General features: G+C 53.4%; 1 protein-coding gene and 1 pseudogene across 1 annotated transcript; one reads left to right on the top strand and one right to left on the bottom strand.

Annotated features, from left to right (window-relative positions):
• Window positions 1-111: 111 nt before the first annotated feature.
• TTC38 (tetratricopeptide repeat domain 38) lies at window positions 112-21,708 on the bottom strand. The gene is made up of 14 exons (XM_008587001.1): window positions 21,637-21,708; window positions 21,474-21,551; window positions 19,694-19,775; window positions 18,166-18,337; window positions 17,176-17,349; window positions 14,642-14,717; window positions 10,745-10,864; window positions 7,821-7,880; window positions 6,740-6,778; window positions 5,440-5,521; window positions 3,210-3,375; window positions 2,171-2,330; window positions 1,818-1,891; window positions 112-679 (listed from the first exon to the last, which is right to left on the bottom strand). Exons 1-14 carry the CDS (start codon window positions 21,706-21,708, stop codon window positions 589-591), a joined length of 1,446 nt encoding a protein of 481 aa, XP_008585223.1. The 3' UTR covers window positions 112-588.
• An 805-nt stretch (window positions 21,709-22,513) lies between these two features.
• The window catches only part of LOC103602590, a 9,105-nt pseudogene continuing 5,800 nt past the window's right edge, over window positions 22,514-25,818 (top strand).

Genomic DNA, 25,818 nt, shown 5'->3' with positions numbered 1-25,818 from the left:
GGACACACAGGCCTCCACTAGCTCTGACTCTGAGCAAGTCACTACTCCCACCCCCCACCCCCCCATCGGTGCCCTCACCTGTAAAATGGGACAACAGACCCCTCTAGAATGTAAGGAAGACTAAATGAAGGGTTTATCCCAAGGGTGGCCAGTTGAGGGGAGAGAAGGGGCTGCCTCCACGGGGCTGTGTTTGGAAAACTCCCCTCTCCAACTGAGCCTGGCCTCAGCCCTGCCCTGCCGTCCAATCCTTGAACAAGCAGAAAGTACAAACGTTCCCCTGGGAAATGACTTGCAAGGCAAGTGGAGAGAGCAGCAGCCACGTTGGTTCTGACTGCGTAGAAGTGCACACCAGCCCTTTACGTGGATTGGAGGAAGATTCTGAACGACATTTAAAATGAATCCGTGTCCCTTCTTCATGTAAAACTGCCTGTTTACAGAGCTTTTTGTTTAAGGCTGCAGATTACCCTCTAACAGCTATAACAGACAGGGTCTAGCTGTTTTCTAACCCTAACCCAGTGGAGCAGCTCATCTGATGCCAATGAGGCCGTCGCTGAGCTTCTGCAGGACGGAGGCAGCTGGGCCCGGTCACTACATGAGGTGGACGGCAGCTGCCTTGCGGATCAGCCGCTCGGTCAGGGGCGAGTTGGGCTTCAAGGCATCACGCTCCATCAGAAGGCTCCTGCGGAAACAGACACAAAGGTTCTGCTGTGGAACCTTCTAAAAGGATATGGGGGCCTGGGGGTCCCTTAGCTTCAAGGCAGGACAAGGGCGGCCAGAGCACAGAGGGAACAGGATGGGCCAAGGCCCGGACACAGGAGGCCTGGCCTCTGCTGGGGGGAAGGGGTGCATATAAGAAAGCACAGAGCCCCTGCGCCCCGTGTCCATGCACTCCCAGCAGCAGTGGCACTGGGACAGGAGGTCTGGAGAGCATTTTGACTTTGCCGTTATCAGTACCATGCTCTAACCAAGTGAGCTACCAGCCAGCCTGACTGTCTTAAAGATAAAAACTAGAAACCCTGTTGCCTTGGGTTGAACGTCGTCTCAAAACTTAATCCCCACTGTAACTGTTGAGGGTGGGAAATCCTATTATGGTAATTGAACTATTATGGTAATTGAAAGGTGGGTCCTTGAAGAGGTGATTAGATTGTAGGACCGTGCAGTAGTGAATGGATTAGTAATAGTGGTCAGGGGCGTGGTTCTGAGGGCTTTAAAGGAGAGCACGTGAGAGTCTCTCTCTGCTCCACCATTTCTGCCACGTGAGGCCCCTGCATTGGTCACCAGATATGTTCCCTGAACTTTGGACTTCCCAGCCTCTGAAACTATAAGCAATAAATTTTGTTTTCTTTATAAAATACCCAGTTCTGTGTATTTTGTTATAAACAACAGAAATGAACTAATACACCTGTGATGCCGAGAGAGAAGGGACGTCCACGCTGGCTGGGTGGAAAGGAGAAAGAGTGTCCCAGGCAGAGGGCATAGCACAGGCAAAGGCCCAGCGGCCTGAAAGAGCAAGATGTGTCTGGGTAACTGGGTAGCTCAGCACAACTACAGTGGGGAGCGGGCTTGGGGGGGCAGGAGGCTAGGCCTGGGGGTGGGGGCTGTGGGCTCCCTTTGGTCAAGCTGAGCTGCTAACAAAGGAGAACCAGATTCCCCTGCAGCCTCGTGTCTTCACAGCCTCAGAAGCAGGGACAACCTCAGCCAAACAAGGCGGGGACCTCCAGGCACTCCAGAGGCCCACAGGAAGACCCACGTGTCAGAGGCAGATGTGCTGGGGAGCCCGCCCAAGCCCAGCTTTGGGAAGAAGGCGAGGAGCTCACCGGGCCACGTTCTTATGGATGCTGGAGGTGCAGTTTAAGGCCGCATGAATTAGTAACTGGTTGAAGACGTCTCTCTGAAATGCCAGTTGGGCGGGTTAAGCTCCTGTGGGTGGGATGAGCCATGGGAGCCCCACCCCACCCTACCACAGGCCAGCCTGTTCTCAAGGGAGATAGTGGTGTTGACACTACACCCTCTATGACAACCTTATGCGGAGGGGGTGTGAGGGGTAAGGACACTCCATATTGTGGGCACCAATACCACAGAGAAACTCAGGGGCTGCTGGGTGCACCTGCTTCCTGGCCCAGAGCCCCTTGCACTCCAGCTGGCGACTTCGCCAGAGGAGCTGGCTCACCTGGGCATTGCTGCCTCCGATCTGCACGATTCGGTAGCGGATGGGCAGCAGCAGTTCCACGACACGGTCGGGGTTCCCGCGCTCAGCTTCCACCAGAGCGTGGCACAGGGGCAGCCCCACGTCTCGGGCCAGGAGGTGCTGACAGTTTTCCCCTGGCGATCTGCCAACCCAAAAAAGTGCCCTCAGCACCCCGCCCCATCACAGCACATCTGTGCCCTGCCTGGAGCAAGTGTCCTGAGGGGAGGGGCCATTTCTTACTCATGGGTGTCCCTGCACAGTGCCCAACACACAGCCACACAGCAGGTGCTCTGATATGGCAACATAGGAGCAGCGGCCCAGCGAAGGGAGAGAACAGGACTCTAAACTCAAATCTGGGTTGGACTTGGCCTGTTACCAGCTGCTGGCCCTAGACAGGTCCCCAGCTTCTGCCTCAGTTTGCTAATCCGTAAAGTGGATGTAACAGTATCAAGCTCACAGAGCTGTCAGGATTGCAGACAATGCAGGCAAAGGCCTTGCACCTCAAGTCAGAGGATCACCATCACCAGGAGGGAATGGCTGTGACAGCCCGGGTCTCCCAGGCCAGCCCTCGCCAGCCCTCAGCAGGCACTATCCCTGATTCACAGATAAGGAAACCAAGGCTCAAAGCAGAGAACTGCCTTGGCCAGGATCTCAGGGACTGTGAGCAGTGGGTGTCTGATTCCAAGGCCCCAACATGTCCCCCATGGGAGGTTGCCCCATGATATTGAGTCCCACACCCACCCCAGAGATGGAGAGGCAGCTCTGTATCCTGGGACAACCAATTGTACTCCTGTGGGTCACACACCTGGGGGTACACAACTTTGGGTCACACACCTGGGAGCAGCCCTCCATGGGCATCCCCAAAGCTCTGCTCACTGATGGGGCCTCCACCTCCAGCCTCCCTGGCCGGTGGGGTAGGCACTGCAGGGGCCTCAGCACGGCCCCAGCACCCCCTTGCCCTCACAGCAAGGTGGGGCCAGCCCCACCCTGGCACAGGAGCTTTGAGGGACCCACTGCATACTCGCTGGTGTCCTGCAGAGTTGTCAGCAGCTCCTCTGTGGTCCGGGTGTCCCGTGCACCCAGGGAGGCCATCAGGAAGTGTGCATCATTGAACAGCAGGATGTGGTCTCGGCTGTGCTTCTGGGTCACGCGCAGGACGTCCTGCCACCGCGGGCCCACGGACACCCCTGGGACAGGGGGAGGAGACCCAGGACCTGGCATGAGGCTCTGGAGTGCATCCTGCACACAGGCCCCCTTCACCCGCACATCCCTCAGAGGCCTTGTGATCCTGTTCCAGGTGAGAGGCCAGGGAGCAGCTGAGCCGGGCCAGCAAATGGCATCCAGCCTCGTGCAAGGCCTGCGGACTCCCGGTTCATGTTAACTTTGGGCAATTATGAAAGCAATAGATACGTAAGGCAGAAAGCAAATCTAAAAAACTGCTGAAGGTTATTAAATGAAGTCTCTGGCCCCTTTGGCAAACCCCAAAAGCACTTTTTATTTTATTTTATTAATTATTTTTGGCAGCTAACTGGTACAGAGATCAAACTCTGGACCTTGGGGTTATCAGCACCACACCACAACCAACTGAGCTAACCAGCCACCCCACAAAAACACGTTTTAGATTCTTCCAGTAGTTACTGCCAGCACAGCACCTGATACATAATAGGTACTCTATAAAAACCTGCTGAATGAATAAATAATCCTTCTGCTTTCACGTCTGGATTCCTCAACTCCAGACGGTCCCTACTTCTGCCCTACTGTCCAGCACCTCTTCCCACCAACTCCCCTCCTGATTCCTCCATTATTGGATGCTTTTTCCTCTCCTGGGCACCCCATAACCATAAATGCTGCCCTTACCCCCTGTTTCTCATCCCGTAAAATGGCACAACGGTTCTCAAGTCTCCATCCTGTGTGGTGAGGAAGTGAGTGGCCTTTCTCGTCCTCCTCCACCCCTTGGCACCCTGCCTCGCCCCTCTGCCCGAGTGTGGGGTGTCCCTTCCTCTGCCCCGCCCTGCACTGGCCTTGGGGCAGCCTGGGCTCGAAGCTCCAGTTCCAGGTGGTTTTCAACCTCTCTGCCTCAGCAGGTGAAGGGTTAACAGGGTCTCGGCATTAATGGGACTCAGTCCTCCCTCCAGCCCTCCCCCTCCACACAGTTCTAGATGATGTTTGGCCTCCTATCGGCCCAGGGATTCATTTCCAGGCCTAGAAACTGCAGCAGCAGCTTCCTCCCTGCTGTTCCCCTGGCCTCCCTACCCTTGTCCCAGCCTCCCTGCCCTTGCCCTGGCATCCTCGATGTTCCCCGACCTCCCTGCCAACCTCCCAGCCTCCCTGGTCTCTGGGCATCAGGCCTCAGCTGGCTGAGGGCCGACCCTGCCCACTCAGCAAACTCTTCTCAAAGGCAGATCCACGCCTGTCCAGGGCGGCTCCGGCTGGCTCCCCTCACTCCCGGACGGAAGCAGAACTCTCACGTGCACTCCCCACACTCGGGCTCCCCGGCAGCCGGCAGCCGTGCCTCTCAGCCTCCTCCTGCCCCTCTGACCACATCGAACCTGTCCCCCAGTCACTTGCCTATACTGCTGGTGGCTTTGGACAGGCTGCTCTCTCCCTGTGTACAACACTTTCCTCATCTCTGCCTGGCAAACCCTACACATCCTTCCACATTTCACATTTCACCTCCACTAGGAAGCCTTTCCAGAACTTTCTGGAACAGCTCGCTGTGCCCTCCTTGGGTCCCCAAAGTGCCCTGCCCAGGCCTCCATCCCCCCACTGTCCTGTTGATCTGGGGCCTTGCCCAGGCCCACCTGCGTACAGGTTTGGCTCTGCTGAGCCTGGGGCGAGGGGAGCGCCCTCTGGTACCCAGTGGCTGGTTGGGAGCCCTCCAGAGCCCACAGAGCTGTGGCCAGCCCTATCCAGGCTACCCGCAGAGCATGGCAGGTTGAGAAACCTCTCTCTGAAATCTCAGGGAGTTAAGAAACTCTCAGCTCCCATGTTCTAAGAAGGGAGGCAGAATCAAGACAGGTGGCCAGGTGCCATCTGTGCCCTGAAGGCCTGGTGGGCAGGCCATGGGAATGGCAGGTACTGTGCTAGGGGCAGAGCAAGAGACTCCACACTGGGGAGCAGTGGGGACCAGAAGGAAGGGCAGCAGCGGCCAGGCGTGCCTGTCCCCAAGCTTGCAGGACGCCTTGCTACCTTCCCCTGGTTGTGTGGGAGGGATGAGGCAGGAGGTGAGGGGAGTGAGGGGGCATGGCTACCTTCCATGTGGAGGCGGTAGAGCATGGAGCAGCTGTCCACCACATCCAGCATCGCACCGTTGGCCTGCAGGCTGGGGATGATCTGGAAGACAAGGGCCGCAGAGGTGGTCTCAGTGGGTGGACCAAGTAGGGGGAGGTAGGGATGGCCGTGGGTGGTGCCTGCACAGAGCAAGCTCTCACACACCAGAGCTGCCACCATTGTCTCCAGCACTTCACCTTTCAGACTATCACCTTCCGCAGAGGTGGTCTCAGTGGGTGGACCAAGTAGGGGGAGGTAGGGATGGCCGTGGGTGGTGCTTGCACAGAGCAAGCTCTCACACACCAGAGCTGCCACCATTGTCTCCAGCACTTCACCTTTCAGACTATCACCTTTGCCCAGGGCTCAGGAGGCTCCAGGCACCAGAGGGGACACCAGGTGCACCAGGCAGCCCACTGCACTACATACTCGGTGGTTCATGCTGGGCCCTGGCATCTGACACTGCCCACCCTGAGCCTCAGACTGTGCTGGCAGGAGACTCGTCTCTCCCATTTATGTTCCAGATTCAGCTCTGCACAGCAGTTACCTGGTCTATACCTGGCAGCACACAGTGCATGCCACCCTTCATCTCTCACTGTGAAATCCTGACAGCACCTGAAGGACCACTTCTAGGAAACCTAATTGTGTGCTTTCCTCTGGTATTTAGTTAGATCCCCAAATCACAAGCATTTCTGTGATCCCAGGCTTCTATTATTAATCCCTCACTGGGGTACACGAGAGCTCTGGGTCAGGATTTTTTTCCTTCCAAAAGAATACCTAGGGGCTGGGGACAGGGAGAATGGAGAGTTAGTGTTTAGTGGGGACAGAGTTTCAGTTTGGGAAGATGAAAACGTCTGGAGACGGGCAGTGGTGATGGCTGCACAGCAGTGTGAATGACGTAATGCCCCTGAGCTGTGCACTTAATTTTACCTTATGCACATTTAACCACAATAAAAAAGTTCCTATGAGCAGATCAATGATCTTACCAAAGAAAATCCAGCTAAAAGGACTGGAGGAAAGTCTGAGATTGCAGAGATGATCACCTTAGCTTTGTAAATCTATCGTCACCCATGGGGTGAAACAAGTCAACCAAAGATCTCCATCGCATTCCGGGTGACAACACCACTTTGAGCCACAAGCAATCCCATGAGGTCTTACACAAGAAAGGTGTTCTTGCTCCAGCTGTTTCTTCTGGCTGGGACAATTCTGATGGGATCAAAGATCTGCTAGGGACTAAAAGGCAAACTGCTGCAATAAACTGGGCAGGCGCAAGTGCAGACTTACGTGCTTATCGTAAATGGTCAGCGCAGCCTCGTACTCGCCCTGGAAAAATAAAGTTTCTGTGGTCAACATCTACAGCAGGCGAAATGCAATACTGAGACGTGAACTGAAAGCGGCCGCGCCAGTCCTCCCCCAGCATGTAACCTCCACCTCCTCACATCGGGGATGGGCAGTGGGCCCAGGACGGGAGAGGGGACAGAGGAGACGGCAGGGGCCTACGCTGCTGCTACCCTTAGTTGCTGTGAACGCATTCTCTTTCCTATTAGAAAAGATAATGTAAGTATTAGCCGCTGTGAGCTTTTCCATGTTTCCTTCTAGTCTTTTCTCCTGTGTGCGTTTTCCCCACTGTACGTTCAGCCGGGCTGACTGATCTCTCTAGACACTGTGCTATCCTGTTCCTATGTCAGGGCGGCATCCCCATCTTCCAAGCACATGTAGGAGCTTCCGGTGTTCCTCTCTGATAATCAGCACTGCAAAAAATTTCCTTCTAGTCTTTTCTCCTGTGTGCGTTTTCCCCACTGTACGTTCAGCCGGGCTGACTGCTCTCTCTAGACACTGTGCTATCCTGTTCCTATGTCAGGGCGGCATCCCCATCTTCCAAGCACACGTAGGAGCTTCCGGTGTTCCTCTATGATAATCAGCACTGCAAAAAGAGCTTCCGGTGTTCCTCTCTGATAATCAGCACTGCAAAAAACACTCTTATAAATGGGACCCTCTGGCAGAGTCACTGGGGTCAAGGGCGTTCGCAAGCAGCCGCCCCCACAAGCTTGCTCCCACTGGAAGGTCTCATGGGTCATTCAGGTACAAGCTGTGGGGTAGGGGCTCAGCTGTTCCCTCCAGCAGCAGAGAGGCACTGACTCTGCATGGTCTCCACAGATCATACCCAATAGACATGATTTCCAAGGCCTGCCAGTGAAAAAAATACCTAAGGCAGTTCAAGCCTGAGAAGCTCTCTGCAAACATTAATGCTCTAGTGTGTCAGGACACTGCTTAAATGTACAAACACAATGTTACTCCACAGAATATAAACACATAGCATAAGCCAGAAAAACATTTCTTGCTCTGGATGTCTTGATCATCTCACCTTTTCAATCAGATATAAAGCCCAGTGCCAATAATTATGACAAGCAAGCATGTCAGAGTCCTGGGGAAAGAACAAGAGAATTAAAGGAGAGTCCGACAGTCTGTGGAAAAAAACAAACGCTGTTTTGTGCTAATGTAGAATTTCTCAGCCCTGAGTGCAGGAAAACACCAATGGCTGGGCACCTGCTCCGACCTGTGCTGAGCATTCCACACCACATCATCTCCTTCAACTCCAAGGGGCAGCAGCTATCATGGCTGAATTTACCAATGAGGAAACTGAGGCCAAGGAGGTCCCAAGCTAGGGAGTGGCAGCACCAGGACCACACAGTGGAAGTTGCTGCAGCAACTCGAGAAAAGAAAGAACAGGGCCGTTCCATAGAAAGCCGTGAGGCTCCCTGTGCACAAGGCACTTGGATAAAACCTTGGGCAATTTTCAAGACCTCTGCTCCACTCGGAGCTGGGCTCTGCTAGGATATTGGAAGCTTGGGATACTGGACCTGTGACCTCTGACAGGTGGCAGCACCCAGCACCTGGAAACCTAAAACAGACTTTGCTGGCCGAGAAGAGGGAGCCGGACAGCTGCCACCTGACAGAGCGAGTCCAGAGGCCTCAGGGTCTTCCCCCAGTGCTGCTCAGACTGCATGGCTCCTGCTCACGGTCAAGTACACATCCTCCCTGGGACTCGAGGCCTGATTTCTCACTGACCCTGAGCATGTAGAGGTATTTAGTAAAGGTTGATCGAGTGGCCTGAGGTCCCCAGTCTGTGCCCCGGTCCCACAGGAGGCCCCTCTCCCTTGTGTCCAGAGCACTCACACCCCAACATGACACCAGCCCTTCCTTCTCTGAGGCCTCTGAAGTCGGCTCCTCCTCTGCCTGGACATAACCTGGCCTCCCCTGGAAAGAGGAGCTGACACTGCCACCTGCATGGCCCACGTCCACTTTGTACCTGTGCTCGAGGACAAGAAACTGTTCGGCTCCCCTTTCCCTCACGGGCCAACACAGGCCTTGGCGTCTTTGCTCAAGCTGGTCTTGGGCCGGGACACCCCCCATGTCCCCCTCTTCCTTCTGGCAAACACCTAGTCATCCTCCAATACTCAGCTCAGAGGTTGCCTCCTCCAGGAAGCCTTCCCTGACCACTGCTCTCCCCAAACCCGATGGGGTTCAATGCCTCTTTCAGGTTTCCACATCCCTGAGAGTGCCCCTGTCATGCACGTGCTAGGAGCTGCTCATTAATCTTGACTAGGCCCTGCGAAGACACAGAGGTCCAGCTGGACCCTCTGTGGGGTCCCCAGGGTAGGGCACAGGCCTGGGATGGAGAGTAGAGTCTTGACTGAGCTTCATGCTCAGCAGCCAAAGGCCTGAGGCAACTATAGAAGGAGGAGGGAAGGGAGCCCCAGGCTGTGTCGTCCACGCCCAGGGCTGTCCAGCCAGGCAGAGGCTGCCCAGAGCCACGATGGGGACAGAGGAAGACATCAGAGGATGGTGGCTGTTTCTGAGGTGACCCTACAAGCCTCAGACAGCCCCATTTTACATGCATCGAAACCAACAACCATAGGAACGCATTTGGGGCCAAGGGCCTCACGGTTGTCACAACAGCCAGAGTCTCAGATGAGGAAACTAAATCTCAGAGGGATCAAGTTCTTACCCGACCTCAAACGCAGGTGTCTCAGGCCCCACAAAATCAGAGCTCTGGGGGAGGGACATGAATGGGATGTGAGGAAGGGTGCTGGATGGGTCTCCTGCCACCAGGATGCTGCCTAGCAAGCCCCTCTGCCGGGAGGACACAGACACACCGGGTGCCCCCAACCCAGGCCCAGTGCTCCCCGCTGTGAGAACTGCCGTATCTGCCTAGGGGAGCCCGAGGGCAGGGCTGCCAGGCTGGGCTCTATGTTCCTGATGCCCCCAGGGCCTTTCCAGTCCCTAGTGTTTGGGGACCCGGAGGAAGATCTGCATGCAAACCTCATGGGATTATAGTTCTCGAACATTCTTACACTGCTCACCTGCTCCACCTGAGACCCTGAGACCACTCCCAGAGAAGCCAGTAATCTGCCTTCTTGTAAATTACATGTCGCTGGGCAGGCCCTGGGCCAGGGCACCGCTGGGAGGCTGCCGGGGACATGGGCTCCTCCGCTCCCCGCCTGGCTCCTGGTGTCTCCTGGGTTCATACACTTACCTCATTCAGCACCTGCCGCTCGGTGCCCTGGGGAGGCCACCATGGCAGAGAAGGGCAGGGCAGCAACTACACCTGGACAGGTGGCCAGGCTCTGTGCCAGAGGCAACTCCGGGGACCACTGGCACACTCAGAGAAGGGGGACCGTCACAGTATGTGGGAGGGAGGGGACGGCCCCAAAGACAGCAGCCAGCTGGCAGGGGGTGAAGTCGGGTGATGGGAGTGGGAACAGTGAGGCCATGGTGTGATCTGGCCACGGGAAAGGGCCTGGCAGGGTGCTAGTAGCTTGGATGGCCCCAGTACACCTCCCCCACAAGGCCCAGACCCCACATGCCAGCCCTACAGACCACCACTGTGCCTTCACTCCCATACACCTCCCTGCCGGCTAAACTGGGGGCTCCCCAAGACCGCTCCTGGCTTCCACACTGAGTACGGTGGCCAGTGGCAAAGGAAGCAATTCAGGGCCCTCTCTACTCATCCTGGCCAGGCTCTGGTTTCCTTGGCAATTTTCTAATCCATTCTTTTACAACCAAATGCCAAGACCAATTCCAGAATCACCTGCAAAATGTTGGCAGGTGTTGGGGTGCCATGGAGCTCCCAGGAGATGCTATGGTATGACAGAAATGCCCACAAGCTGAACACAAGTCTCCAAGAACTAAGCCACACCCTATTAACTCCTGTCCATAAAGCCTTGGCTTTACTCTTAGGTGACAGGCTGAATTTCTGGGCATATGATGCACCGACAGGAATCGTACCTTCCAGTGGGCTTCTGAGTGCTGCATGAACTCCAGCCCATCCTTGATCTCTGCTTTCATCTCATGGATGTGGGCAATGGTGTGCACTGACCATGCGTCTGTTGGGTTAATAGATAAAGCCTACATGGGGGTAGGGGTGGAAGAGAAGTCGAGATAATGTGGATGAGTCAGGCTGCCTGGACCAGGACACAACATGTCTCCAGGGGGTAAGAGGGGCCTGAGCTGAACAGGGCGGAGCAAGCGTTAGAACTGGGCTCTAACTCAAAACCATTACAATCCCAATGACCAGCCCTTTTTCCTGAGTGCCTAGGACACGCCAGCTTGTGATACCAACCATGGGATGCCACCAAAGAAGGTATCACTGCCCATTTCACAGATCGGGAAACTGAGGCTCAAGGATCACACAACTGGGTGGCAGCGGGGTCTTTCCAAAACCGGGGCTCATCCCCTGACCCCACAGCCTCCTGTGTACAGCTGAGTCACATGCCACCAGGCTCTCTCTGCCTGTTTCCCCCCCGGTGGAGGGGCCACTGATGCTGCCTTCCTCTGGGGCTGCAGTGGAGACAAAGCAGACATTGTCCCTGTGACCACTGTGTGGTGTCAGGAGCTCCTGTGGCTTGTGGCTGCCTCTTCCACTAACATCCACACAATGACTACACAAGTGGTTTCTGGGCTCAGAAACAGCCAGTCCTGACATAATCGCTGTTACCTGCAATAGCCACTCACATGACCGTGAGCTTTTCGGTGACCAGGGAGGCAGACAACACACACGTGGCATGATTGTCACCTTGTAGCAGCATCGTTCTTACACCCGTGTGTTCAGCTCATGTTTACTGAATGCCTACTAAGCGTCAGGCATGGAGTAGTCAATGTAGTCTCACGGGGGTCCTATGAACTGGCCTCCACAGCAGATCACGGGTTTACCCCTCGCCCTGCTGCCTCAGTCTCCCCATACCTTTCACAGAAGCAGAGACCAGGAGTATGGGCACCTGCTGCAGGGTCTCTGCAACAGGTCGTCCCAGCAGGCCCTGCCTCCTGCTCCCGCCCTCAGCTCTCATGCTCTGCCCTCTCCACATGAGGACATACAGGGCACCCCTGGGTAAAGGCCCATAGCACCAGGACCCCCGGGGAGACTGCAGGGCACAGTCTGAGCAGGCTGGGCGCTGGGCCCGTGCAGGGATCCCACTAAGCATGCTGCTTTCCCGCACAGCAGACACCAGGGCTGCGGCTCAGAGCCACAGTACTGCCCGCCAGCTCTCACCATCTCCGAGGGGCTGGCCAGCTTTCTGCCTCGCTCAGGGACCTCCCAAGCCTCCCTGGGGAAAAGTCTAAATTTCCGAAGGCCCAGCAGGCCCCGGCCTCTGCCATCTCTCTCCAGCCTTGGCTCCGAGGGCCCTCGCCTGCCCACCAATACCTGTAGCCTCAGCCCATGCTGCCACATGGAGCTCCATGTCCCCGAGCTCTGGGACAGTGCCTTTGCTGCAGCTTCCACAGCCAGCCGCCCTTTGCCCTTCCTGCTGCTCGCCGGCCTGCGGCTGGCCTGCTCAGCTTGCAGACACACGGCCCACGTGCCACTGCCCCGTGAGTCCTCTCCAGTCCAGCAGAGCCTGGAGCTGCCCACCCTCACTCTCCCAAAAGCCTGGCAGGCACTGTCACAGCCTGGTCTTCTTAACCAGTAATCGTCTGTGGGGTGCCGGTGTTAGGGTCCAGAGGGGGTGCAGCAGGAGAAGGGGGCACAAAGGGAGCCTGGGGGAGGGGGATACTATTCCACCACTACCTGCTCCCTGCCAGGCCTGCGTCAGCACCTTTGGCTGCCCTCTGGGGGACCTGCCACGTCTGGCTGACCACAGCCACCCTTGTCCAGAGCTTTTCCAACTGTCCTGCCAGCCCTCAGGTGCCTGGATGGACACCACCCAGTGGAGTGCCCAGCTGTGATGGTCTCTGAGGGACCTTCCTGTGGCTGACCTCTGGATGGTGGTGCCTGGTCACCAGGCCATGGAGCCACCACCACCAGGAAGCCACCCAGCTCTCCCCAGCCCTGACTTGGAGCAAAAGCAAAGAGCCCGTGACCCTGAGCCTTGAGTCTGGGCTCTGATTCTGTAATCACAGCAGTCTTCAGAGATCCCACAGGCTGCTGAGGTGTTGTCTCCTGGGGAGGGGGTGCTGGGGGCCAACTAGGGCAACATCTGGGGGGAGGAGCCCCTGCTGGGATGCTGGGAAGCTGGGGTCTAGTCCAGGCAGCTTAAAGGACAGCCATCCATTCGGTAATGGGCCACAATAATCAACAATTAATAAAGTTTAAAAAATAAATAAAAAATTTAAAAAATTAAAAAAATAAACTGCATTGGCCAGAAAAAAAAAAAAGACAGCCATCCAGCTCCCCCATCTCTGTGTGGCCATGGGCAGGCTCTGACCTTGGCCTCTATCTGAGCCTTGGCTCCCTTATCCAGGCAAGGAGGAGTGTAATGTCATGTGGGCAGAGAGGATGGACGTGAGCAGACGCGCATAAAGTGCCTGGCACAGGAGTGGCCATCGTCCCCTTGCATATGATGGTGAGACCTGCCAACTCCTACTCCTTATTGAGAACTACCCTTTATTCCTTCCTCTTGCCTCCCTTTCATTCAACAACTCTGGCTGAGTGAGGCCACTTACTGTGATAACCACCAACTCGTCCTAACCATTTTGGGCCAGATCAGGGAGTCTGTGCACAAGTCTCAACTCTGTGCCTAATTTCACCTGTGAGGACACAAGGCCAACTCCCTTCATTATAATACTTAAATCTCCACCCCCAAGAGAACATGGGTTGCACGTAACATACATGATGCTGCACTGCACATGCGTGCTCTTCCCCAGTTGAATACATACAGAAACAACCCAGCCCTCATTGCATATATTTGAGTTCCCGTAGCTAGACCCTTAAAGATTGTCACTGCCACCTGCCCCAGGAGCTTGGCACAGGCCACGAGACCACCACCTGACTAAAGTGCCTTTCTGCTGCACGCTCGAACACCCTGTTGTTGTGGCTCTTTCGGCATTCGCAATAGGCAAGGACCCTGTGGATGTTTACCTACAACAACAATGGCCTCTCCCTGTGCCTCAGTTTCCATCACTGTCAGGAGATGAGTGGAAGAGAAGGACTTTAGGAACCTGAGAGGTCTTGCACCCCAGGCCTGACAGTGCAGCCTACCACCCAGCCCAGCCCAGGCACGCAACGCATCCACCCGCACATACAGCCAGCACACCACAGGCGGAGCGCCGAGTGAGGGGCTAGGGCCAGCGGGGGGTGATGGGCAAACTCCACACCTGCCCTGCCCCCTGTGCCGCTGCTATGCACTCTAACTGATGGGGGAAGGGCTGGCTGGCAGGGCGACCCCGACCACTTGGGGAGGAAGGGCAGGCCCAGCCAGGGCCCGGCCGCAAGCAGTCTTTGCACTGTCACTCAGCAACCTGGACTGCGGGTGCTGCTTGTGATGCTTGCAAATGTGAAGTTCAAAGGAAGATGCAAGGTTTGTGTATGTTTCCCCGCCACAAAGTTACTGTCCCAGCAATGCAGAGTGGGCACTGTAGCCAGAGAGCTGGCGGGACCCCCATCCGTGCCGAGCAGCAAGGTGAACCAGCTGCCCTAAGCCTCATCGTTCTCATCTGCAGACGTGGAAACGTCGTGTGCCAAGGACCTCAGGAGGCATAGGTGAATGACAGGCACACAGTAAGCCCTGGGCAGGCAGCAGAAGCTCGCTGTAATATAAGCCTTTTCCAATATCTCTGAGGAAAAGAGGCCCGGGTTAGAGGGGGACTCACCAGGGTCACACATGAGTAGTGGTCCTCATGTGCTCTGCCCCACCTGACAGCCACTGACAACCCCTGAAGGGTTGGGCACCGCGGGAAGGGCCTACTTACCTCTTTGGCAAGCTTTTCTGCCTGATCATAAAAGTTGGTTTCCATCAATCCAAAAGAATATATGCCTTTCACATAGCTAAAAACAGAGAAAAAATAACTCAAAGTACAAAACATGGACTGGTAGTGGGTTGAACTGTGTTCCCATAGCGATATGCTGATGTCCCAGCACTCCCTGTACCTGTGAATGTGACCTTGTTTGGAAACAGGGTCTTTGCAGATGTAAACAAGTTAAGATGAGGTGCTAATCCACTGAACAGGGTCCTTATAAGAAGGCCAAGTGGAGACACTAAGACACAGACACAGAGGGAAGATGGCATGCAAAGATGGAGGCAGAGACTGGAGTGATGCAGCCACAAGCCAAAGAATACCAAGGACTGCCAGCCACCACCAGAAGCTGGAAGAGGCAGGAAGGATTCCGAGAGCCCTTGCAGGGAGCTGGCCCTGATGACACCTTGATGTAGACCTCTGGTCTCCAGAACTGCAAGTGAACACATCTCTTGCTTTCAATCCCCAATGTGTGGTTCTTTGACACAGCAGCCCTGAGACTGAGACACATGTACTGGTCGGTCAGGCTCCCCCTGGCCCAGAGCTCCTGGAGGCCAGGACCCCCTCTGTCCAGCTCACTCTCAGACTAGTCCCGGCCCAGCATGGGCTTGCAACACTTTGCTGAATGAACGCACACTGAGTTCACAAGTCACGCGTGGAAGAGGCACTCTTTCCTGTGGTTTTTCAGGGTCAAGTGAGAACAACTTAGAACAACGGAGTTCCCATTCGATGCTCAGATGTTATCTTTACTACTATGCAGAGACAGATTCTTTTTTTTTTAAAAAAGATGACCGGTAAGGGGATCTTAACCCTAGACTTGGTGTTGTCAGCACCACGCTCAGCCAGTGAGCGAACCGGCCATCCCTATATGGGATTCGAACCCGTGGCCTTGGTGTTATCAGCACCGCACTCTACCGAGTGAGCCACGGGCAGGCCCCACAGAGACAGATTCTAGCTTTTGTTATTCATCAAAGCAATTTCCAGAGCACTGGCTTCCAGGCTCATTGTTTTTGTGGTTTTATTGAAAAAATATTTATTTAGTGCTTACTGGGGTCATTTATCCCTCAACATCTAAACATTTATTGAGGGCTGAGCCCGTGGCGCACTTGGGAGAGTGCGGTGCTGGGAGCGCGCCGTGGGTTCGGATCCTATATAGGGATGGCCGGTGCGATGAGCTCACTGGCTGAGCATGGTGCGGCCGGTCACAAAAAGGACAAAACATTTATTGAGGGCTGAGCCCGTGGCGCACTTGGGAGAGTGCGGTGCTGGGAGCGCGCCGCGGGTTCAGATCCTATATAGGGATGGCCGGTGCGATGAGCTCACTGGCTGAGCATGGTGCGGCCGGTCACAAAAAGGACAAAAAAAAAAAAATTTATTGAGTATTTACTGTGTGTCAGATACTAGTAAGGCTCTTGTGATGATTAGTTTTATGCGTCAAATTGGCTGGGCCATGGTACCCAGTTGTTTGGTCAAACACCAGTCTACGTGTTGCTATGAAGGTATTTTTTTTTTAGATGTGATTAACGTTTAAACTTTGAGTAAAGCAGATGGCCCTCCACAATGTGCGTGGGCCTCATCCACTCAGTAGAAGGCCTTAAAAGACTGAGGTTCCCAGAAGAAGGAATTCTGCCTCCAGATGCAAGACCGTAAGGTCAACTCCTGCAGGACTTTCCAGCCTGCTGCCCTGCCCTACAGACTTTCAACTAGCCAGCCCCCACAATCAAGTGAGCCAATTCCCCAAATAAATCTCTCCATCTCTCTAGGGTAGCTGCGTGGGTCTTATCTGACAAATGGGATCAGCATTTTACTGGTTCTGTGTTTCCGGAAAGCCCTAACACAGCTCTTCAATCTATCAACCTGTTTGACTCTCCTAACTATCTTGCAATTAAGACGCAATGGTGCTGATCACGTGAAGTGGTCACTGGGGCTGTTCACAAACATCCCAGGCCTCCCTCTCTGCCCAAGCACATTGCAGAACTGTATTTCCTGGTCTCCTGTGGGCGGCTCAGGTCATGTGATTGGTTCTGGCCAATGACTTGGGAGTGGCAGGCTATCCCTTTCATCCTGAGCACTTAATTGCCAGTATGAGCCCCTCAGGAGAGCTCTCTTTTCCCTCTTAGCAACTGGTGTGTCCAGAGGGCAGTTGCTTCATCAGCTGGGGCCCTAGAGGGAGACAAGGATATAGTCATGGCACCCTCAGCCCTCCTAAGATGGACATGCAGTAGGAGTGAGAAAGAAATCTTTGCTGTAATGAGCTTCGGAGAATAGGATCTCAGGGATGTTTGTTCCTGCAGCAAAAGCGATCTCGTCCTGACTGATACATAATACTATGACCTCATTCACAGGATGTGATGAAGATCCAAGAGAAAAAACGAAGGGTTTAAAGAACTTTAAAGAACTAAGAGAATAGCAACAGTCATCTCATTATTTTTAGCGCAGAAGACAGAGATTAAGAAATAGAAATGATGTGATTTCCAACTAGCACATACCTGCTCAGGGGGATGTCAGGTGTCCAGAAGGGGTAAATTCGAGCAACAGAATCTCGCATCTGTTCCTGGTAGCCCAGGTAAAAATAGGCATCATGGGAAAATTTCAGGGCCAACATGTCTGTCGGGTGGTCCCAGAGAATCTGTTCCCATAGTTCACAGGCTTTCGGAAAGTTCCTAGAAGCCAGGAGAGATTTCTCAGCAACACTGAACACGTAGCCCACACACAGGGAATGTAAAAGACACCATTTCTCGCCAGTGTCATGGTCTGCACTGAATTGGCTAAAAAAGAATCAGTTTCTATGTTAGGCTGTAGCTCAGAAAATTGAAAAAACAGTGGGAAATTTTACTCTCTGCTTCAAATAGGAAAAAAAAAAGTTTAACAAATTGCCAAAACAAGTTCACTAGAGACCATGAGCAAGGTGGAATTCCACCTCTGTGTTCATTCACCATGAAGAGCCAGGCAGGACTTTGTCATCCTCAGGGTTCAGAACCCCTGAAACCCTGCACAACCAGCTCAGGTCACCGGGCTCTGCAGGGCATCTCGCCTGCCTGAGCAGACACAGGGGCTGTCTCAGACAACAAGAGGACAACCGTGGAAACAGAGGCAGGGGATGATCTGGAAGGCAGTGAGCAGATGCTCACAGTGGTGTGTTAGGGCCAGAAGCTTATGGGCAGATGTTTTTTTTCTCTCTTCCAGAAACTTCTGTGATGTGGTTCTATGATTTTTGTAAGGAAAATAATAAGCGATCTATTTAATGAAACAAAATAAGTTACTTTGAATGCTAAATTGGGAACCCTAGTCAACCACTTCCTCATCTGGCACTCAGCTGAGGACAGAGTAGCAGACAGGATGCGATTTCAATCAGACGATCTTCTGAGCTAGCGAGACAATCACTCCAAGGTGGCCCTTTCCCAAGGGCACTGCGACAGCTGGTGGCACCACCCGGCACAGCCTAAGAGTGCCAGCCCCAGCCCAGGGAGGCCCCTCACCCCTTTGCAAACGTCTCTACCGCAGACACGTGCAGCCGCTCCCGCTGTGTCAGTGGCTGGGTTTTAGAAATCTCCACCATCGTCTTCACAGCCAGGTCCAGCTCTTTGTCCAGCCGCACGGAGCTTCCGGTGCCAATCAGCACAAGGCCATTAGAGATGGCGTGGCCCATCACTGGCAGAAGGTTGGAAAACAGCTGGTGATTCAGAGGGTCCAGCCCTGCTCCAGCCAGCCCTGCGTGTGAAACACACACCCAGCACCCTGGGAGGTGCAGGCAGGCAGCAGGTAGGCTGGGCACTGTGTCCCCACCAACAGTCCAGAGCTCAGCCTTGGCCCTCACCATGCAGGGCAGGGAGTGGCAACGCCAAAAGCTGCCAAAAACACTTTTCTAATGAGGGCTTTCTGGTGAGTGCCAATGTCTACAACACCTTTCCCCTTCGCTGGATGAAACGGTTAGGGGCTGCCTGCAGGCTCATGAGCTGATATTGTCACTACAACCAGCACATCGCCTCTCAGGGGGCAGGTCCAAGGAGGAGCACAGAAGCCATGATCCTATTTCCGCTGCTCTCATATGCGGAGAGCGGGGCTGAGGGTGTGCCTGTGGCCTTTGCAGCAGCATTGCTGGCAGGCGTGCAGGCCCCCAGGCCCTACTTGGGCTTCCCAGCCCCCATCTTGAGAGAGGCAGGGTGTCCACTGGCATTTGGAAGTCAGTCACTGGCACAGGCCTAGGACCTAGCCATAGTGCTAGGACCACCCATGTGGCCCCTGCTTCTGACCAGGGGCTCGAGGTCTGCTCCAAGAGCCCAAGCCCACCCCAGCTACTAGCTCTCCCCACAGGCTGGGTTCGGCTTTTTCTGTTCTTCCCAGTTCTTTCTCCCTCCTGTCCCTGCCAGGGTTGTACGAGCCCTTGCCCAGCAGAGTGGGAAGGGGGTCCCTGTTGTCCTGTCCTCCTTCCTCAGCCCTTCTCCCAGGCCCAGAACCTTACCCCGCATTGGGGCCACCCACCTAGGGTTCTGGAATGCACTGTGCTGACCTCCCCGTGCCTGCTGCACACATGGCTTGCCCAGATGCCACAGGTCCCCCCCACCCCAGCCACTCTGGGTGGGGCCTCACTAGTCCCCTGACAACAGCTGCAGTAGCTATCTCTGTGTTCCAGGAGTCTGCACTTTGGATTCAGACAGTCTTGTCTGATCCCAACCCCCACAATCAGCTGCGTGGCTTTGGGTATGCAGCTCACTCTTTTAGTTTCCTCGTCTAAGAAATGGGATCAGAGTTTTCCTGCAGAATTGATGGCAATTAGAGAAAAAAATATTGAAAAATGCCCTTCATTGAACCTGGCATCTTTATGGGAGCAGCTGTTATTCCAAACACAATGGCAGCTGTCATCTTTCCTCCTGCTGTGCAAATGCCAGCCGAGTCACTGACATGCCACCTGCCCTCCCCAACCCAACTGAGTCCCTGTGGTCAGGGAACAAGAGAGGGGCTGGATCCGTGAAGCTGGGCTCCTTAACCAGGGAAAGAGATACTCACCAAAGGTCGGATCTGCTGCTTTGAGCTTTGACAGGCAGCCCTCAATGCCACCGAGACTTTTGTCATTGGTCCATTTCACATACTGAAATAAAAACAGTAAAACAAAGTTGTCCTCATGGAGTCCTTAGATCATGTATCTAAATCCAGAATTTTTTTTTTACTTTCTAAAACACGAAGTGTTTTCTGAACTCTAATCTAAAAGAAAGCATAACTCGGTTGATCTCATAGGAAGAGATGAAATACATGTAACTTGAGGCACACTTTCTAGAGTCAGCGATGCCACCATCTCCACAAAAAGAAACATCAAAAGGAAGGTTCTTCCTGACCAGTGACCTGCCACTCAACATCAGCTTCTTCCCCCTAAGAGGGGCCTTGAAGCTGGTCACCACATTAGGAACATTCCTGCCTCTTATTCATTCACCACAGTGAACTTTCATTATGGAGAGTCAGAGAGAGACACAAAAGCTGAAAGAAAAAACTCACCCTAATCTCATCTTATCACCATTTTGACAATTTGATGAGTTTATTTCTAGTCCTTCTTTAAAAAATGTCTGTTTTTTTAAAATCCTAAAACCATAATAATGCATTGGATTTTACAACGTACCCTTTCAGTTGTCTAACCCGTAGCTACACAGAATTGGCACATGTGCAAGAACTTCAGCAAGACACAGGGGAGCTGGCAGGGAGATTCAAAGACCTCTTGCTCTGATGCAGGACGACACAGAGATCCCAATGCACGACGACACAGGGACCCCAATGCACGGAACGGACTATGCACAGCGGGGAGAATGAACTGCCCCTGAATGGAGGACCGTGGCGTGTAACCGATCGAGTATGTGCACAGACCAACAAGGCGTGGAAGGCAGTGGGCTGACACAAAACAGACAAGTACTCAAATACACAGGGGAGCTGGCAGGGAGATTCAAAGACCTCTTGCTCTGATGCAGGACGACACAGAGACCCCAATGCACGACGACACAGAGACCCCAATGCACGGAACGGACTATGCACAGCGGGGAGGATGAACTGCCCCTGAATGGAGGACCGTGGCGTGTAACCGATCAAGTATGTGCACAGACCAACAAGGCGTGGAAGGCAGTGGGCTGACACAAAACAGACAAGTACTCAAATGCACACAGTGTCCTTGTTCCTTGTGTTGTGTGGATGAAGTCAACACGTAGAGGTCTCACCGCTCATGAAAAAGGCCAGCTTTAGTTTTTCACTGGTATTCACACCCAGGTGCACCCTGGTTCTGCCTCTAACTCACCTTAAACTCAAGTCAGTTCAACTTTCTGGGCCTCAGCTTCCCTACCTATCAAACTAGTTGGACCTTATTTCTGAGACCCCTTCTAGCTGTGAAACGAGAGGATACTTCACTGGAGTAAAAGTGACTGATCATGTGCTGGAAGGTCTTGGCACAGCCAGAGCAGTGTGTTCTTAGCTTAGCCCCAGGACAGGACCCCAGGCCCCAAGTGGTAGAGCCCCACATTAAATCCTCAGCAGGCTAGAGCAGGATGGCTGGGGAGGCTCAGCACACTGGCAGGACCATCCCCCATGCGACCCCGCTGCCGCACACACCATTCAGGGGCCTCACAAAGGGAAGGAGAGTGAACGCAAAGGCCCCCTCTGCCACACGCTCCCACGTCCTCCAGGACAGAGTGCATAGATTTTATTGCCATCTATTGCTAAAGTCATGGTGCAATTTAAAGTGTTTACCAATTTAAACACTTTCCCCATGGACATCCAGAGAAGGGCCTACTGTTTCTCTGGGCAGACATACCTGGGTCAGGGTGGCATCAAACAGCTTGCAGGCCTCATTGCTTGGGGTGGACAGTGGGAGCCCCGCATCCTTCCATGCCTACACAGCAAGAAAGGAACACCAGGGCCTTATTCCACGGAGCCCTTCAGACTTAACACACACGAACCCCAACACCCAACACCACCGCAGATCTCCACATGCCCAGCCGTGGGGCAGGTGTGGGCTTCTGTAAGATGTGGTCCTGTGAGGCATGCATGGAGTCCCACAATTCGTAGACAGTGCAGAGCAGAGAGAGCTCAGCCCGGGATGGGAAAGATCCTGATCCAAATCCCAGCGGCCTCTAAATAGCTGTGTGCCCTCAGACAAGATCCTCCCTCTCAGACCCTATGACTGTCCGCTCTTAAAAATGGCCTGAGGAGGACCAAATGGGGTACTGTGAAGGGTCATTCAGTAAAGGGGGACATTCGGTAAACAGGAGTCACTGATCACGACGACGGGAGGTCTGGTGGGGCAGAGGAGTCTAGCGCTGAGTGCAGGAGGGAGCACGGTGGACTTTCCCTCTGGCTGGCAAGCTGCACACGGCCTGCCAACCCCCAAAACATTTCCTCCATCTCTCCATTTCATCGGACATTCAGACCTCCAAGTCCCTCGGTGGAAACATCCTGAGACTGTCAGATGTGGTCACTGTAATGGCTGCCCTTGGTGTCCTGCCACCGGCGCACAGTCCGGTGACTCCCCTGGGCAGAGGAAATGCCCTTTACTCCTCTCCAGCAAAGAGGGCCGCCCCTCAGGTTGGGCATCGGGTGGCTGTGAGCAAGTCGCCTGACCCGTCTGATCTCCACCTTCCTCATCTGAGAAATGGGCTCAGGTTCCCTGCCGTGGGCAGGTTGGAAGGAGACTCACATGATCGCCCGGCGTCCCTGCCGTACCACGCTGTGCCCAAGGAGCTAAGCTTTTTAGGAGGTCCTGGGGTCTCCTCTAGACCCCGGTGGACGCAGCTTGTTTCTCTCGGACGGGGCCGCACAAGAGGGTCCTCTGGTCCCTTCCACGCGCGGCCGCGGATGCGCCCGTGCGTGCGCCCAGGGCCGAACCCCTGCCGGAATGCGGACGGGATCGAGGGGGACACGCTTGTGCCGGGGCCTCCGTGCACGCGCCTGCCTCCGCCATCGGACTGGGAGCCTGGGGCGGAGGTACGGAGGGCGGGCCTGGGGATGCGCGCTCCCAGGTCCGGCCAGCTCTTGCCTCCCAACCTCCTCCCCTCGCCAGGGGCCTCCTCCCTGCTGGGGACCCTCTTGGGGAGGCGGCTGCAGTCAGAGTCCCCTGGGAGGCAGGGAGCCCTGGGACAGCGGTCACTTTCAAGTCCACGTAGTCACCCTCGAAAGCCACCCGCGCGGGCCCAGCACACATTCCCGCGGTCATTCGGGGCCCACATCTCACGGACCTTTACTGTGTGGTCTCACCCCTGCCCTGGGTCCCCTCTCCCTCCCTTTGTCGAAGCAAAACACTGCAGCGTGTAAGGCACGTTGAGTAGGTTTGCAAAGCGGGGAAGACTATCTCTCAGGATGAGGGGAGGGTCTGCCCACTCGAGGAAAAAAGCAAGAGGTTTTCATAGTAAAAGTACAGGGCAGATTAAGCAGTAAACAAGATTCCAAATACTGTTTTGCAACATAATAGGTAAATGATTATATGGAGTCTCCAGGACAATTTTGATCTATAGAACAAGGTTAATTGTGTTCACCATACCAAGTCAAATGATGATTCCTATTTTTGTCTAAACAGTGGGTTTCCTGACCTCAAAAAATTCAAGTGAAAGGTCAGTTTCGTAGGCCCTGAGGAGCAAGTCACTTACAGTTCCAGCATGGAGTCACTCCCATCTCTCTTCAGTTCTCCCCTCTGGCCTCTTTTCCTCTTGGCCTCCTCAAGGTCTTGCAGTGGGAACAGTGCTCCCTCTCCAGCAGTACCAGCTTCTGGACCAAACCTGACTGAGCTCTGCCACTGGCCACAAACCTGCTGCAGTTGGTTATCTCCTAAGTTAACGTAACCCCTCCCCACTCTCCCTCAGGGTGCGTGTGAATAGTGCAACTTCAGGGTCAAATCCAGTCTATATGTGAAATGTTAATATTTTGTTCATCGTGGATTTTTTTGCATTAATTTTGATTTTCAAAAACATCGCATTAAAATATTACTTGTTTTATGTAAAAGCTGAAACTATAAAACTCTTAGAAGAAAACATAAATCTGTATGACCTTGGGTTTGGCAATGGATTCTTAGCTGTAACACCAAAAAGTCAAGCAACAACAAAAATAGGTAAATTAGACTTCATCAAAATATAAAACTTTTGGGCCGGCCCAGTGGTGCACTCGGTAGAGTGCGGCACGTGGGAGTGTGGCGGCGCTCTCGCCGAGGGTTCAGATCCCATATAGAGACTGGTCTGCACACTGGTTGAGCGCGGTGCGGGCATGACACCGAGGGTTGCAATCCCGTTGCCGGTTGCGGTACGGACGCGACACCGAGGGTTGCAATCCCGTTGCCGGTTGCGGTACGGGCGCGACACCAAGGGTTGCGATCCGTTACCGGTCATGAAAAAAGACAAAAAGGAAAAAAAAAAAAATATATATATATATATAAAACTTTTAGCCTGAAAGCACACCATCAGGAAAGTGAAAATGCAAACTACAGAATGGGAAAATATGTTTGTAAACTGTATACAGTCACGTCACTTAACAATGGGGATAATGTTCTGAGAAATGCATCATTAGGTGAATCGTTGTTAATGTGAACATCACAGAGTGCACTTGCACAAACCTGGAAGGTATAGCCCACTACACACCTAAACCACATAGTATAGCCATTATAATCTTGTGAGATTATGACAGATTATTATATACTGTCATATATTCGGCCCGCATTGACCAAAACATTGCCTGTAATGGGTAAGGGTCTAGTATCCAGAATATGTAAAGAATTCTTACAACTCAACAGCAAAATGACAGCCCAATTTAAAAACAGCCAAAGGATTTGAAATGACATTTCTCCAAAGGAGATATATATTTAGCACAATGTTTTGAAGGTTCATTCATAGGGTGGCTAAGTGAAAGAAACCAGACACAAACGATCATGTACTGTATGATTAAATTCACATGAAATATCCAGAATAGGCAAATCCATAGAGACAGAAAGTAGATTGGTGGTGGCCAGGGACTCGAGGGGACACAGGGATGGAGAGTGTCTACTAATGGGTATGGGGTTTTCCCTTCAGGGTGATGAAGATGTTTTGGAACTAGATAGAGGTGATGGTTGCAAAACACTGTGAATATACTTAACACCACTGAATTGTATGGTTTTAAATGGTTAATTTTATGTGAACTTTACCTCAATAAAAAAAGTTTATCTGTCTTCCTTAGTAAGTTTTTGGCACTCCCACCACCCTTAAATTTTGCACCTGAGGTGAGTGCCTCCCTGCTCCACCACCCCTACCTACCCCCCAGCCCAGTGTGAACCTGGGCCACCACTTTGGAGAAGAATCTTGTAGCATCAGGCTGGTGAAAATGAAGATACCCAGACCCCATGCATCAGACGTTCCACTCCTGCACAACCAGGAAGACCCAAAAGGCCAAGGACAAAATCATGCGTGGCAGGGAAGCACACAGTGCCCCGAGAGAGGCCGAGTTACCCTCACAGGCACCTTCACCAGGATGCTGCAGGGTGCAGGTTGAAGAGGCAAGCAGGGAGAGTGTCTGGAGACCATTGGAGGTGACATGTACCACGTGGCATTCTCCCTCTGTTAGAAATACCTGAAACTGGGTAACTTGTAAAGAAACAATATTTACTGCTTATAGTTTTGGAGGTTGGGAAGTCCAAAGTCCAGGGAACACACCTGGGGAGGGCCTTCTTTGGTGGTCACTTCTGCGATGCAGAGTGTCCCATTGCAAAAGACAGGAGAGAGAGAGCGAGACTCACGCATTCTTTTATTTTTTTCTTTTCTTTTTTTTTTTTTTTAAAGATGACCGGGTAAGGGGATCTTAACCCTCGACTTGGTGTTGTCAGCACCACGCTCGGCCAGTGAGCGAACCGGCAATTTTGATTTTCAAAAACATCGCATTAAAATATTACTTGTTTTATGTAAAAGCTGAAACTATAAAACTCTCAGAAGAAAACATAAATCTGTATGACCTTGGGTTTGGCAATGGATTCTTAGCTGTAACACCAAAAAGTCAAGCAACAACGAAAATAGGTAAATTAGACTTCATCAAAATATAAAACTTTTGGGCCGGCCCAGTGGTGCACTCGGTAGAGTGCGGCACTTGGGAGTGTGGCGGCGCTCTCGCCGAGGGTTCAGATCCCATATAGAGACTGGTCTGCACAC

Source organism: Galeopterus variegatus, unplaced genomic scaffold (genome assembly GCF_000696425.1).
Source record: "Galeopterus variegatus unplaced genomic scaffold, G_variegatus-3.0.2 Scaffold4210, whole genome shotgun sequence".
NCBI lineage: Eukaryota > Metazoa > Chordata > Mammalia > Dermoptera > Cynocephalidae > Galeopterus > Galeopterus variegatus.
The sequence above is the reverse complement of the archived record's forward strand: the minus strand, read 5'-3'. Positions and strand labels throughout refer to the sequence as shown.